The sequence below is a fragment of the Nymphaea colorata genome, chromosome 3 (assembly GCF_008831285.2).
Source record: "Nymphaea colorata isolate Beijing-Zhang1983 chromosome 3, ASM883128v2, whole genome shotgun sequence".
Taxonomy (NCBI): Eukaryota; Viridiplantae; Streptophyta; class Magnoliopsida; order Nymphaeales; family Nymphaeaceae; genus Nymphaea; species Nymphaea colorata.
The window spans coordinates 16,671,079-16,686,688 of record NC_045140.1 but is presented as its reverse complement, the minus strand read 5'-3'; the positions used below and the strand labels follow the sequence as shown (position 1 = coordinate 16,686,688).

Here is a 15,610-nt window from a genome sequence, read left to right as displayed (position 1 = left end):
GGTAGTTCTGTTGGATCACCTCACTTGGCTGAGAAAGGTGCATGGCAACAGAGCCTAAAAGGTGTGGAGGGAACTCGGAGTTGTAGGTTAAAATTGATTTGTTTCTTTGGTTGATATTTTTCTAACCGGTAATGTGGTTCCTTTCGTTTGATCTGCAAGGGAACAAAAAATGCAGAAAAATGAACTAATCATGAAGGGTTTGCCATGTACAATGCCATGATGCAGTTGAAACATGAAGTGAGTATTTTTCAGCGCCTTTTCTTTCTTTTTTTGCACTTTTGAAGATTTAAGATATTTCCTTGTTATCATGTATTATATATCTATATGGATGGTTCTATTGCCTGAAGATGGCATTATGAATCTAGCATTGGCGTCTAGATTGCAATATGGCTGGCTGATGTGATGATAACTGTAGGCTTTGAAATTAAAATTTTTGCGTTTACACGGATTAGAAGTTCAACTGATTTAACCGCATTTAGATATACTCCAGGAAGCCCATGTCTCTCAGCTCCTTGAATTGGTGACTCTAACAGACCTGTAAGGCCCTGAAAGAGAGATACCTCATCAACATTTAACTTTCAACAAACTACTATTCAACAAACATTTCTCACTTGCAACCTCAATTTGTCATGCACGTTTGCAGCGTTCATAGCACATCAGCAACCAGGATCTCACATCAGTATCATCTCTAGGACTGAAAACCTGGTATCGACTAATAATAAATTGAGAATTCCAGAATTCTAGTTTTGAATTTAGACCACCAGTAAAAAAAGCTGCACATAAAAATTCATCTAAGAAATATAATATAACTATATAAATAAATAAATATATATATATATATGTATACATATATATTATTATATATGCATGTCATTACTTCATTTTATGAGGCTTCTTATGCATTGATTGAAAAAGAACCTGCTGCTACATTCCAAAAAGAAAATGCGATACAAATCAACTATGAAGGACCATAAGAAAATGACAAGAATCTATGTGTCCTGTCCTGAAAAAAGGTAGAACTTCAAGGAGAATAAGATGATGGTTAAAACATTTTAAGTTAAACTAATAGAGGACAGATGCAAAACTAATGATTGTTAATTTTTAAACTTTGTTTATGCTTATAGTCACAAGCTTTATCTTGATTACTTTAGTAATTCTATAAATCAACTTCCCAAATTTTTACATTACATTCTAAGTCACAACACGCAATTACCTGTTGTAAAAACTCTTGAAACAGAGACTCTTATTAATGAATTTCTTCTGGATCAACACGCAATTAATAGATCTTTCAGGTCAATATTAGTTTCACCTTATTTTCCATATGGGCCGCATTCCGAACTTGAATGGGCGCTTTAATAAGTGGGAATCCAAATGCTTTGAACGTCCTAGATCGATCTTGTGATTCACAGAGTTTGCTAACTAATAGTGTTTTTGTACTTTGTTCACACTGACTTTGGATTATGTATGCATGTTAATTTGCCGATCACTATATCTAATTGATTAACTAAACAGGCCAGTCTTACCGAAACCGCACCATTAGTGGACAAGAAACAACATTATCACTTTAGTTGCTCCAACTATAGTGATAATTATCTCGAACCTTCATTATCCTGAGAATCTCTCAAAAAATCTCGGCCAATTCTGAAGCGAATCCACTAACTATGTGAAAGGTGCATGCAGGAATTTTCCTGTGGTTATCATGTAGCACATGAAGTGGACATATGAAGTGAGAGTGGGGAAGTGAATAAATTGAATTTTATAAACTAATGGCTTCTCAAATTATTTAGAGTGGGAATTAGTCAGGCTACTTCTTATCAAATGGCTTCTCGCTCTTCTTTTTGAGAACACAAACGAAATTGTTGCCAGTATTTTCTAGCTAGCTTATAATTAGTAAATTGATGGACTGCGTGTTCAACATATGCAATTAATTAATTAATTAAGAATTCAAAACCAAATCTATTCATTTTTTTATAAAGTTTGAAATTAAAGAAAACCTACACATTCTGCCATTTTACACGTAAACCGCATATAGCAATATTAAGTTTGTCCTATCTTAAGTACTTCGTTGATAATATACCACACATGTAGAAACTTGTTGGCAGCAACTAAATTGCACCTTCCGGACTATTTCATAAAGTTAATTGAGCACCATAAGCTTTTTTATGTGAAAGTAATGCATCATCCTTAGCAAGTTTTATTTTTCAATGATGTAAATCTTGATTTCCGTCCGTAAACGAAATTTCTAGTGATTAGGCCAGACCGTTACCGTTTTCGTGTCGTCCACATTGTCGAGAACGCGTAACTTACGTGTGATACGCCAGGCCGTTACCGTTTCCGTGTCGTCCACATTGTCGAGAACGCGTAACTTACGTGTGATACGCCAGGCCGTTACCGTTTCCGTGTCGTCCACATTGTCGAGAACGCGTAACTTACGTTTACGTGTGACCCAACAGCGCTCCACTATAAAAGCAAGATTTCCCGCTTCCTTTCTCATTTCAATTGTCACTCTCTCCCTCGCTTTTTTCTCCTTTTTGTCTCCATCTCCCTCTCCTTTCCTCTACTCATTCGTCTGTCCCGCTAGATTTTTCTATACGTCATTTTCTTCATTGTCTCCTTTGGCGGCCTTCTTTTTTAATCGCCCCTCCAAGGTCAATTTCTCGGAACGCAAACGATTCTCCCTCGATGCAGAATACAAGTTCTTCAACTCTGAACCCGCTGGATCAACTCATATCACTCAATGAAACTTCAAGAAGCTTCAAGATTCCATTACAGATGTCTTTCGCTGGCATATCGGGGAAAAGTTTGGTCAATCTAAACATTACTGGCGGTAGTTTCTGGAAATTCTGTTTTCTTGGTTTTTCGTCTAGCAGGAAAAATGAGATTTGAGACACGTTGATGACGATTTCTCTTTAATTCTTAATTTTCAGAGAAAATGGTTAAGGATCAAGATTCTGCCAATTCAGAACTCGAAATGGCCGTATGTCCTACCTGTGTTTCTTGATCATCATTCGATATCTTTTCTTCGTTTCCTCTGAGTTCATCTTTACCTCGCTCAATTGTTTTTGACCGTTGAATACCATTTGGATGTTTAAATGTTTGGTTGAGGTCCGATTTTTGTTTTTCCAACACGAAATTTATGCTGTCTTGGTCCTTTCAGGACGATTTTTAGTGTAAATCAATCTGTTGCATTTAAAACTGCGAATACGTCACTTTTACTTGAAAAGGAATGTCTTTGGGAATTCGTACTTCGCCATTCATGTTGCAGAGTTTGAGACTGAAGAAATTGACAGATCGAATTCATGCCCTTGAGGCAAAGTTACAAAGCGTAAACAATGAAAATGCAAGGCTGAAAGTAAAACAGGGTGAAGATTCAAAGATATGGAGTAGTTTGGATTAAAAATGATGCTTAAATGAGTCATTGCCTGATCAACTGAGAGAGGCTCTGCAGCGACTTGCTCAGCAGGTGGAGGAAGGTAGCAGCCGTTGTTTTCTTGGTATAGTGCATTTGCATCTGAACTTAAATCCAGTATTTCCTTGAAGAGTTTGGCTGTCTGGTTTAGCCATAAGAGGGCGTTACACAAAAAAAAAAAAATGATATTATTTCGTTTTGAGAAGCTGAGAGAGACAAGAAGTGCTTCGAGAATAAATTGGCTGCGAGTTCAGTAGCATTCGATGATTTAAACATAAAGCTGAATTCATTAACCTTCAAGCTGGAATGTGCAGATAGTGCTTTCACTGTACAAATGTACGTTTCCAAAGGATTAAAAAAAAAAAAAACCGGCTGCTGTCTCAACCGTACTTTCTGAAAATGTTAGTTGCTTTTTCACTTTTAAAAAATCAGTTAATAGAGCTTTGCAGGGACCGGGATGATGTAACTTTGCAAATCAAGGAGGAACGTGAAATTGCAAGGGAGAAAATTCAGAAATCTCAACTTGAATTGGAGAACGCTTCAGATCAAAGGAGACTGAATTGATGGCCACAATTGCTGAGCTAGAAGAGAAAGTATCAGTCATCAAAAACCTTGAGTAAATTTGAAGATCAAAAGGTATGACTGGATATTACTTGGTTAAAAGTTCTGCATTGTGGCCCATCTCTGAGAGATTGGAATTTCAGCAAGAGTTAAAGATGCAAATCTTGAGTTTGGAATCACTCAACCGAGATGCTCAAGAAAAACAGGGTCTCTGTTGCAGGGAAAAAAAGATGAAATTGATGCTCTTCATGAAGATATTGAGAAGAATTGCAAGCGTGTGGAATCATTGGAGATCCAAATCAGGCTGCTTCGTGTTCACTGTTCAGCTGGATGACAGGGAAAAGGTTGAATTGAATCTTAAAGAAAAGGAGAAGGAATTGGTTGGGAACATTGTGCAGGTATTCTTTATTAATTGGGCTCAAAAGATTATCATTTATCAACATGGTTGGTCCTGCCACACATGGTGTCACTTTTTCTTGCAGGTGCAGTCGTCACTTAGTGCTGTTGAGTGCTCTCTTGCTGAAGCCAAAAAGAAGTATGTGATGATGCTGGAAGCCAAACAGTTAAAGAGTCACTGAGGCACTTAAAGGAGATTTCTCAAAGAAATGATCGGGTACCTTTCTCCTGACAACGGACTGATGGCAACTACTTTTCTTTGCAAGAAAGGTGATCATGCTACTGTTTTCCGAGGAATGCATCCGGATGAAATATGAGCTGTTGAAATGGGAAATCATCAAGTTGGAGAAGGAAGAGGTCCCTCCTTCCCTAGTTGTATTGGTCCTTTGGTCTAGTTATGGGTGCTTGTGGCTTTGTTAGACTATCCTGAGTTATACTAGTCTCGAAATTAGGCAAAACAATATTTTGACTGAAACTGAGAGGGAACATGACGAAGCACTGAAGCAACTCCGCGAAAAGGAACTCGAGCATCTTTCTCAGGTTAAGGATGAGCATGATGCTTTGGTAGGTTTTAGTTAGAAAAGTTGTATGTTCTATGTAAAGGAACTAGACATGCTTCTGGTTTAGTAGCATGTGCTGGTGATTTCACTAGTAGAAAATGGTTACAATTAAATCCATATATTTTATATTTCACTCTACAGTTGAAAAAAGGTATTCGAAGGTGATATTTTGGCAACATGTCGAAAATTAATTTTCTCTATGTGTTTTGCGATATTTTGGCAACATGTGGAAAATTAATTTTCTCTATGTGTTTTCTCAACTAGGACCCCCCACCCCAAAATCAACGTTCAACTCAATTATCTCCTCTTGTGAGCAGGCCATAGGAGTCCGGCCCATGGGTCATATGTGTGCATGACTCGGAACATACTGGTCTTCTTCATATAGAATATGAGTATAGAAGATGTAATTAATGTACAGCGAAGTATACTTAAAGAATACATATTATGTAATATAACTGCATATAACATAAGTATGTACGGTATAACAGTGTATAATAAAATTACAGGACTTAATTTGGAGGTGACTTTCAAAATTCACCTTCCCCTGGACTTAGGCACACAGGCGCCAGTCCATCACAGGTTGCCTAAGCGATGAACTTAGGCGACGGGCGTGGACTAGTCCACGCCTTAACAACTAATGTTATAATTCATGCCTCTGCCTATGTGTCAAGCCTATACCTATGTGAAGAGTGTTCGCTTAACTGAATTATTGGACCTGTTTCAGTTTGCTGTTTTAAGTTTCAGCTTGCTTTGGTAAATGCAGGATTCTGTTTTCTTTCTGTGAATCTTTTCACATTTGTCAATAGACTCAGTCAGCACAATTCTGTGCAGTTTACGGTATGATATCTTTTTCACAGATGTCTTACTAGAACATTTCTGCCACGTAGCTATGCATGTATCTAATTTAACTAACGACTTTACTAAGCATTCATGCTTCTTTGTGTTAGCCATTATAACAAGGATCACCCCCCTTTACAAAAGAAACCCAACAATGCATCACTCACCCCTACTCCCCGATCAGGGATCTCCTCACCAGAGGGGCCAGACATTCAATGCCCATGATGATTCCCAACTCAGTTCCTTCGACCATATATATAAAGCACTACTGGATCAGTCCCATAATCTTATACTCGACGCCTAACACTTTGAGTTGGCTTCTTTTTTCTTTCTTTCTTGAGGTTCTTCCTTACCTGGAGGCTGGAACACACTAGCTTAGATGATTTTTCTGTTCAGCAACCCTCCGACTTCCATTTCAACAAAGGCCTTATTATGATATCTTGGGGCAGTTTTTCTGTTATCTTATTCTTATTTGAGGGTGTAGCTGAAATAGTTATTGCTGCTTTTGTTCTTAGCTTCTGACACAGTCAACGATCCAGGTACTGTTGAATATAAAGTATCATACTTAGAAACTGTGGCATTGCATGATTCACAATCTAATCTTTTTTGTAAATGAACTAATCAGAATTCTTTGTCGTACTTTGTTCGCATGATTCAGGAGGCAGGAGATAGCAAAACAAAGACGGTCCTTGCCCATAGCATCAGGTATTGACATTAAGAAAATCAAAATTATCATGTAACTGCATATTAAGCATGCTTTATGGACTATGGTATACCATTCATCCTATCAACAAAGCAGGGAAATGGGTTGTCTGACAAGGGAGAGAAGATTATCTTGAGAATCTGTAGTTTTATGCTGCTTCTAGCAAGTGGTGTATCTGCATTGGTCTGGACTCTGATCTATGCATGGATGTGAATTTCCTGTAGTTGAGCAACGAATTGTGGAGGAAGTGAGGAAGAATGACACTTGTAATTGTGAGACAGGAAGTGGGAAAACTACACGCAAGTTTTTTCTCAGTAACCTTTTAAGTTTTAATACATAATACCAGAGAATGCCTTTGAATATTTCCCTCCATGATCGGGTAAATTCTTGTCTGGAGATAAGGAAATTATATCCAAGGGTTCGAAGTATGCACTGAAGATGTATTATCTAGCACTGTGTTTAAATAATCTGTTCTCATACGATAGTTTGGATGTGTTAGTTTTTGATATGTCAAATTAGATCATTCAGTATTGGATATGACGAAATTGATTGCATCTATATCTTTTCTTTTTCTTCCCCAATGCAACTAATTCAAAGATGGTTTAACAAGAATGGGAAAGGAAAAGATAAGAAAAAGAAACTGGGCCTAGCTGCATGCTTAATTGAGCACGAAGCAAGAAGAGAAAAGAGATAAAGGAACAGATAAAAGAAAATTAAGCTTTTTATTGATCATTGAGTTTATGTTATCTGCCTTCTATTAAGGTGCATGTTCTCATGTGTATTTGCGTATGTATATGTTTTATTGTTGGTTCAATCTCTGCAGATGGTGAGAAATTGCCCAAGCCAACTTAGTCTGTGTGTATGTTTTAATGGCTCTACGAACCTTTTTTTTTTCCTTTGTTTTGGCAAGCTCGGGTTTGGCAGATACCTTATCAGATTATGCACAGATCCATATTGAGTTCTTGACGTTTCTCTTGGCCTTTTCTGTACTTCCTTATCCAGATGAGTAGAGAAGCCCTTTATTGATACGAGCCTTTGAACACAAAAGGAAAAAAAGAAGAGTAAAAGGTGAAAGAAAATTGTGAAGGTTCTAAAATTGCTGGGCAATATCTTTTATCTAATTTGATCGGCATAAGCAACCAACCAGATTAATCCAAGGGAGATGCATCTCGGTTATTGAACTCGAGTTCTTTCACAAGATCGCGTTTTCAGCTGCCACTCTATGACCTGTGCATTAGAATGTGCGAGACTTTCTAGTGCAAACTGGTCCTAACCCAAAGTATGATCCTGGCTAACTTCTTTTTAGTGAAAATGCCACAAAAGGTGCTTGACTACTAATGGAATCATAAGAACATGCTCATCTTCAGAAAAGAAAAGAAAAAAAAGAAACTGACTCTAGCTTTTGGCTTAGATGGTTGGAGTGGAGATTAGAAGGTCAGCCAGTTTTGGTCATCAGCTTTCACCGATTTTGGAGGAATTTCCTAGATTCCTCATCATTTTGCAAAACCCATAATTGGATGTGCTTAGGGTGTTTCCTCTGGTCTGATTTGCAGCTCCTTTTGTAAATGCGTGAGCTGCTGTTTTTTGTCTGTGCTTTTATTGATCATTAAAATTAACAGTAATTTGATGTGTTTGTTAATGAACAACTGGTGACATGAACTTATAACAAGAAAATGATTAAATGCATGATGACATCCACATTAAACAATTGATATCTCATGGTAATAAGCATAATTAGATTATCGAAATATCAAATTGTACAGTTTATTATCAACACTTTTCAATGCTTTAGAGCATGGAAAATCTTTTGTTCTCATAAACACGCACCACTTAAATCTCTAAATTCTAATATCTAAAATCTAAAAATAAACTGAAGTAAAAAATTACCGATGTATTCTTCTTCTAAATGGGGGAGATAAACCCTTAAAATATTCACAGCTTCCATGCTGACCTTGCTTGTCGTAAAACTGTCTTATATATTATAGTTTTATTGAACAAGAAATGCAAAGTAGTTAAAAATACTGACACAACATAAAACTAATCTATACTTCTAGTGCAAAAATTACGTGCCACATAAAAAGTGGCGAGGAAAAAATCTGCATCAAAGCAGGAAAAGGAAAAAAAAAAGTAAGTAGTTCAGATTGCAGAAAGAAAGAAAAAGAAAAAGTGTCTCCAATAGAGAAGAGGGAAAAGGAAGAGGAAGAAGAAGGAAAATTAAAAGAAACAAGAAGATGATCTAGGTTGTTGAAGTAAAGAAGCCTAGGCTATTGAGTACCTGAGTGAGCCTAGGTGCTGCAGGTGCGACCAGGTGTTTGGACGGCAGGTTGCCCAGTAACAGCCAGGTTAGGCAATCTGCCAACCCTGGGGACTAGTTAAGCATATACAGAAGGCTACGTTCCTTTTGAGTTTTGATAACGTTTTTAATCACATAGACACTGAGACATTGAACATTTCTTAGCAGTTAGCACTAAACATAATTGAATGTTTAGAAGGATAACTTAGAAAGTTAAATAATTGAAGTTAAAGATTGAAAAGCATAAAAAGAGCAAGTTTATAATCTAAGTCGCTGCATTGCAATTATCATGGAGGATGCAAAATCTTATGATTTCCTAAACACCAACAATTAAATCTGTAGTTATAATTTCTAAAACCGAAAAGCCTAAACCAAAGCTAAAATTATTCATCTGATTTTCTTCTTCTAAAGAGAGAACATAAATCCTAACATACTTACAACTTCCATGTTAACAGTGCTTTTCATAAAACTGTGTTCTATCATTGAAACAGAGAAAGCAATAGTCCCTCTCTCTCTCTCTCTCTCTCTCTCTCTCTCTTTTACATACATGTGACTTATAATTTTGTAATACAAAATCACATGCAACACCAAAAAGTTAGTGGAAGAGAAGAAAATCCGCAATAAAAGTAGAGAAGAAGAAAAATGAAAAAAGCCGTCAGATTGGAAACAAAGAAGAAGAAGAAAAAGAGAGAAAAAAGAATTTATGTTTCTAAAGAAAGAGAGTGCATAGGCAAAACTAGGCACCCTTGCAATGACCTAGGCGTTTTCAGATTGCATGTCAGGTTACCTACGAACCAGCCTAGCCGACTAGTCAAGCACTAGGGGCTTAGGCGAGCCTAGGCACAAGACTAGGTATCTGTACAACAAAATAGGAAGTTCCTCATAAATTTATTTTAAAAAGAAAATCTTTTCCTGAACATTCTTTGTAATACTTTGAGCAGTTCAGAGCCTTCATTTTATTTTTTTCATATAGATCATTACATTTTGGAGCATGGCATTACAGTTGTGTTTTTGTTTTGACAGTTTGGGAAAAAAGGGGTTGAACTGAGTGGTGCTTTCCATTTTCTGGTTTCCTTGGAATGTGAGGAAGTGGTTGCACCATTCCGTTTTTGCCAACTTGAGTGGTGTTTGTTGTAAAACTTTCACAGTTCTTATTTAATGGAGGATTCTGTCGTGATGGTAAGGTTATTGGCATTACTCAGCCTCGAAGAGTGGCTGCAGTTACTGTAGCAAAGCGTGTTTCTGGAGAATGCGGTGTTGAACTTGGTCAGAAAGTTGGGTACTCTATTAGATTTGAAGATGTTACATCTTCGGCTACGAGGATCAAGTATATGACAGATGGGATGCTTTTAAGGTGATTCTTTTGTTTCCTTTGAGCTCTGAACTTTCTTTTCTGCATTCATCACCATGCTTCCTGTTGTTCTTGACTGTCTATCTTGTCTGGGGTTTTGGAATTTTGTGGTTCACAATTCAAGCTTAGCTGTGAACTCAGCGACTAGTAGGTCCGTCTAATTGCCTAGTTGTCGTAGGTGCTGGTGAACAGATTAATCTCAAGGTATCAGTTGGTTGGGCCCATCACCAGTGATAGGGACTAGTTTTTGATCAACTAGTTTCCAAAGTGCATTTTCTTGTAAAAAATATGTTTAGAACCATGAACCATCAGATATAAAAATTTAGGAAGTTTCTTCTTTTCCTTAATAGTTTCCCTTTAGCCTACCCCCGAGGCTCCAACCCTTTCTTTAGTGCCCTATCAATATTATTTTAGTGAACCATCTTAGACCTGACTCAGATCAACTACCCCTGACGAGTCTTTTGAGGGCCTTGACCAACCTGACCAACCTGAGTTCGACTTCTGATCTTGATAACTAAGGTTCAAAATAGGATTGTCCCCTGGCCATCCAAAGCTTAGTCAAGCTATTGAAAGTATTATTAGTTTTTTTTTTTTTTTTCAAAGCAAATTTTATAATGTTTTTAATAAAGAAACCTTTACAATTAAAAAAAAAAATTTCATAACAATTTATTCATGTGGTCTTGCACGTTGTCTTAAGTTCCTAATGTAATCGATATGCTGCTTTTTGCTTGCAGGGAAGCATTGTTGGACCCTCTACTATCTAAGTATTCAGTTGTCATTCTTGATGAAGCTCATGAGAGGACAGTCCACACAGATGTGCTATTAGGCATTTTGAAAGGTGTTCAAAAATCAAGGTCACAGCAAGTCATGAACAAGGACAATGTCAAGAACATCGATAATATAGACTCCAATGAAGACACATCAATTGGAAGTGGAAGTGGTTGGAAGGGCCAAGCATCTCCCTCAGGTTGCCCTTTAAAGTTGATTGTCATGTCTGCTAGTCTTGATGCAAGGGGATTCTCTGAGTGCCTTGGTGGTGCAAAAGCTGTCCATATCCAAGGACGGAAATACCCTGTGGACATCCTGTATACTTACACTCCTCAGCAGGACTACATAGATGCAGCCTTGATTACCCTATTTCAGGTACTTATGGATTGAAATTTATTTGTACTTCTCTTTTTATTTCTTTTGTTTGAAATTCAAGGAATTTTTTTTTGAAGGCGTTTATAGCACAACCTCTTATGAAGTCTTCTTCCATAACTAAATTCTGTTTCCTGTCTGCGGCAAAACAAAGTGGTATCAGTATAATATACACAAAAAGTATTCTTCCCAATGGACAAGTCTTACCTCCCGTTGAAGTAAATTACATTCACATTTGGGTCCATTTTTACAGAGAAGCGGTTTTCCATTTGTATGGTTCTGCTTCAAATTTTCCTCTAATGGTATTCCAGCCATCAATTTTGTTTCTTCAGGAAATGGACACAAACTGAAGACTGCAAGAGAAGCAAAAACAAATTTTAGTTGAAAATCGTCTTGCTACTTTCTTGCAAATGCTTTTGTTGATATTTTGTGGGTGTAAGAAGTTGGCATAATAGGTTTATACTCCCTGAGTTTCTAATTGGGAAGTGTGAACCACAAAATTTTTCAACAACGAAATGGTGTTTTTCTAAGAATTTACGTCTGTAGTGCAAAAGGTGCATGGTAAGTTGGCAACATGCTTCATAAAGCTGAGCCTTTCTTGAAGCCTTCGTATACGTTATTTCTTCCTGCTTATGTGATTACACCCTTTTCTTTACTCAAAACTCAAAAGGCAGCTTTCTGTGCCTGCATAAACTAAGGGATGGGATCCAGTAATGTGAGACTTGTCGTTCTGAAGGCTGACATAGTAAGCATATTTCAGCAACAAGAGATTTTTTTTTTTGGTTTTGGTAGTAATTCTTTTATATGTTGTGCAGTATGGTTGTGTCCTGTGTCTTTCGACATTTTCTCCTTTTGAAAACTAGGTTTTGATAAAATTGAGTTTTTCTTTTTCTCAAACTCATTTTTTAATGTCACCTGAAAACTATAAGAACTCCACTTTGAAAAGAGTGCTAATCGAAACACATTGTTAGGGGTGGGCAAATTTCTTTTAGGTGTATTGTTGCCATCAAAGTACTCTCGTCTCATTTGAGTGGAAACAATCACTTTAGAAGGGAGATAAGATCATGCACAACCAAACAAAAGAGAGAGAGAGAGAGAGAGAGAGAGGGCAACATGAGTTTGAGATTACCTTCATCCAGATTGGAGAGTACACCTGACCTGCACTTGATGACATCTTCACCACCATCAGCATGAGCAGCAGTTGATCACAACTTCACCACCACCAGCACTACCACTCTTGCTCTATCCACTGCATCAATTGCAGGGAAGCGTCTTCTAAAACATGAGCAATGGTTACAGGGGCATTATAAAAGTTTGTAGTCATTATAAAAATATGTAAAAAATCATGTAAAACAAAAACAATTGGTATCATGTCTAGAAAAAATAATGCAAAAAACAAACTCAAGATAATGGTAGCTTTAAACAGGCTGAAATAATTGCCAAAAGGTCTATGAAAGACAAAAATTTTACAAGTTGAAGCCATACTTCCAAAATTTTCAAAAATTGTAAAATGTGTTAAGCTCATTAAATCCTATTATTTTACTTGTAAAATGTTAGAGTTTTACAAAAACTTGTCAAAGTTGTAAATTTTGCAAATTAAAAACAATTTGCAATGTAAGAGCTTTGTAAACTAGAAAAACTGATGATGAACTTGAAGGTCGCCTTACCAAAATTGTTCATCTGAATGATGAAACAAATGTCGAAGAACTCATCAAAGTGTTCATAATGATCCTCATGAGACAACCCATCAAATGATGGTAACATTTGAATCAAATGGGGTTCAACCTCAAAGTTGTATGTTGCAATCTTAGGTCTTCTGATATCAGGAATTTGTTGCATGATGCATGAACAAAATATTCTATGACAGGATGGATCTAGGGTCCTGGATTTTGTGTGAATCTCAACGTCACATTGTTCCCATTATTAGCAACACCTTCTTCACTTTAAATTGGAAGGCCTTTTGAGTGTCCTGGGATGGAAACGAGGCCTTCCTTTTTCTACTTGAAGGGTGTTCATTTTGGTTCTTCCAGCACGTAATGAAAATAAATTAAACTTTGAGTTAGCATAATGTAGCATATGAGAGATTTCGATGTGTTGTATTAGAGCGTATCTTATGGAATAAGCTATAGTTTTGAAGATGATATCTTACCCGATGCAAAATCTTTCTTCCTAATTTTCTTGGCCAATTTCCCCGTTTTCCCTTTTCAGGTGAACTTGTTCATTCTTCGTTTTGCTTTTCGATGTTTACTTTTGTCATTCTTTCTGAGAACTCATATCTGCTTATACAGCTGACTGAATTGGCTTATTACTGTAGTTATTGAATGTTGGAATTGGAAGTAATGGGTAATGCGATCATCATAGGATCATTGACCCATTTCAGCTGTTCTTCTTGCTGTGCTTTTGATTATTTTATAGCCTAAAGCATTGCTCTACAAATTTGTCATTTAATCTATATAGATCGGTCTGAAATCTGATTTAAATATAATGTAGTACCTACAACTCTGTATCAAATCTAGCAACAAAGACTTGGTAATTCTACTTCCAATCACGGTTCATTATTGTCGACTCCTTGTGTAGCTGCAGTTCCTTCATGGCACTTGTTCTGAAGGTGTTTAATATTAAAAAAATTTCTAATCCAGCTATTTCTGAAGTGATGGGGCAAAGGGATCTAGTGAATGAATCGCGATAATAGGTGCAATTTGTTTGACAAGCGAATGCAAAGCTAATATATAAGCAATTGATAAAATTTTCTGTTCGAATGTCAATTGATGTTGGTCACAAATTTTTAATTCTTTGGTTATTCATATGCCTTGCTGTCTTTACAATGATTGCATATTTTGAAATTGGGGAAGAGAGGAAGCGTCACATGAGAAACTTGTGCCTTCTACTATGAAGGCACAGCAAATGAACTGTTGCAGACAAATTCAGGTATTATTTAGCAATGGTCTTTGAACAAAATTTTCTTGCTAAAAATAGCAGGTTGGCTTGAATTTGGGTCAGGTTTCTGTTGTATGTGATGTGTGTACTTGCTTGGCTTTAACTCTGCACCTTAGCTTTGAGTGTATGTATGTCATCTAAACATGCTTACCATGTTGGTTGCTGTTTTTTTGGTGCCACCTTAGTTGTAAAAATGCGCCTACGAGTGGCTATGCCCTACACTGCCACCTTCTCGACTAGGCTGGGTCACTTGGGCACTCAATTGACAAAGATATCTTAAGAGTTCCTTTTTCCCCACTGTTCTTCTTCCAGTTTCACTTTTCTTTATTATTTTGCTTCATTTTATTTTTATTTTTTTTTTCTCCTTCTTCCTTTTTTTTTTCATTTTCTGTTTTTGGCCTTCACCAAGGCTATCTTAGCACTTGTAACTACTAAGGATACCACATGCACATCTCATTAGGTCTATAGCATTGAAGGACTCGCATCCACAGGGAAGGAAGCTAGTCTTCTACCCAGATGTGTTATTGGGTCTATAGCATTCACTGACAGACATCCAGATGGAATGAAGTTAGTTTTCACCCAGATGATATCTAGATGATCCCTGACTTCAGAAAATCTAGCAAGAAGCCGTGTCCTGTCTCCCAGTTATCCGTCCTTTCCAATACTTTCTGCGAGATGTAACAGAGATCCTTCTGCTGATTGAGCTCAATCCTCTGGCAGCTCCTCAACGAGTTCCTGGCCGTAACAGCTTGGTACCATCCTTCCAAATAATCCCCTTGAAAACTTGCCCAGTTGAATCAACTAACATCTTAGTTACAAACAAAGCCTTGGTCTGGATTCTTGCTGCGAGATTGATTTGATGACACACATGCCTCCTTCAGTGCTAGTGCTGCTAAGCCACAATCCCACGTACACCCAAATCTTAACCTATGTAAGGATGTTATGAGATATTTAAGTGTTGAAGATTACTGGTACCTCAGATACAAGCTGGGGGCATAGCACCTATGCTATTTCTGTCAAGGTCGAGGTATCAGCTTCTTCAACCTATGTACCTTTTCTGAATATCTGCTGATTTAGATGAATTAAATTGCAGAGCTGTAACTGAATGAGAATGCCCTGGTTACTTGCACCCAGACAACCCTAGTGTTTAACCTTCTACAGGTAACATTTAACCTGAGCACTTTCTTCAGCTTCATGAAGACACCTGTTAATGGTCCTTTCCAGAAAATACCTGTTAATTGTGGTGTTTGAGATTGTTCAAGGGTAGTGCAATAAGTTTTGAATTTCGAGAGAAAGCTAATGCTGAAAGGTAATTTCTTGAGTGTCTAGATAAGAGCCTGCCTCAGTTATAGGGAACAACGACTAGGTTGTATTTTGTTCATCAGTTTCGCTGGAAGATTCAAGCGTTTTATGTATCACATTA

At 37.2% G+C, this 15,610-nt stretch overlaps 2 protein-coding genes across 2 annotated transcripts; both read left to right on the top strand.

Annotated features, from left to right (window-relative positions):
- The first annotated feature begins 2,682 nt into the window (after positions 1 to 2,682).
- On the top strand, positions 2,683 to 13,698 carry LOC116250341 (pre-mRNA-splicing factor ATP-dependent RNA helicase DEAH10-like). Its single transcript, XM_050076788.1, has 7 exons — positions 2,683 to 2,827; positions 2,881 to 2,977; positions 6,422 to 6,468; positions 6,691 to 6,765; positions 9,897 to 10,113; positions 10,845 to 11,253; positions 11,331 to 13,698. Exons 1-7 carry the CDS (start codon positions 2,683 to 2,685, stop codon positions 11,598 to 11,600), a joined length of 1,260 nt encoding a protein of 419 aa, XP_049932745.1. The 3' UTR covers positions 11,601 to 13,698.
- On the top strand, positions 2,950 to 5,059 carry LOC116250288 (uncharacterized). Its single transcript, XM_031623915.2, has 2 exons — positions 2,950 to 4,368; positions 4,453 to 5,059. Exons 1-2 carry the CDS (start codon positions 4,048 to 4,050, stop codon positions 4,546 to 4,548), a joined length of 417 nt encoding a protein of 138 aa, XP_031479775.1. The 5' UTR covers positions 2,950 to 4,047; the 3' UTR covers positions 4,549 to 5,059.
- Positions 13,699 to 15,610: the final 1,912 nt, after the last annotated feature.

Coding starts and splice junctions, on each gene's coding strand:
- LOC116250341 (XM_050076788.1), top strand. CDS start 2,683: ATGCAGAATACAAGTTCTTCAACTCTGAACCCGCTGGATCAACTCATA. Junction 2,828..2,880: donor CAATCTAAACATTACTGGCG/GTAGTTTCTGGA, acceptor AGGAAAAATGAG/ATTTGAGACACGTTGATGAC. Junction 10,114..10,844: donor ACAGATGGGATGCTTTTAAG/GTGATTCTTTTG, acceptor TTTTGCTTGCAG/GGAAGCATTGTTGGACCCTC.
- LOC116250288 (XM_031623915.2), top strand. CDS start 4,048: ATGACTGGATATTACTTGGTTAAAAGTTCTGCATTGTGGCCCATCTCT. Junction 4,369..4,452: donor TGGTTGGGAACATTGTGCAG/GTATTCTTTATT, acceptor TTTTTCTTGCAG/GTGCAGTCGTCACTTAGTGC.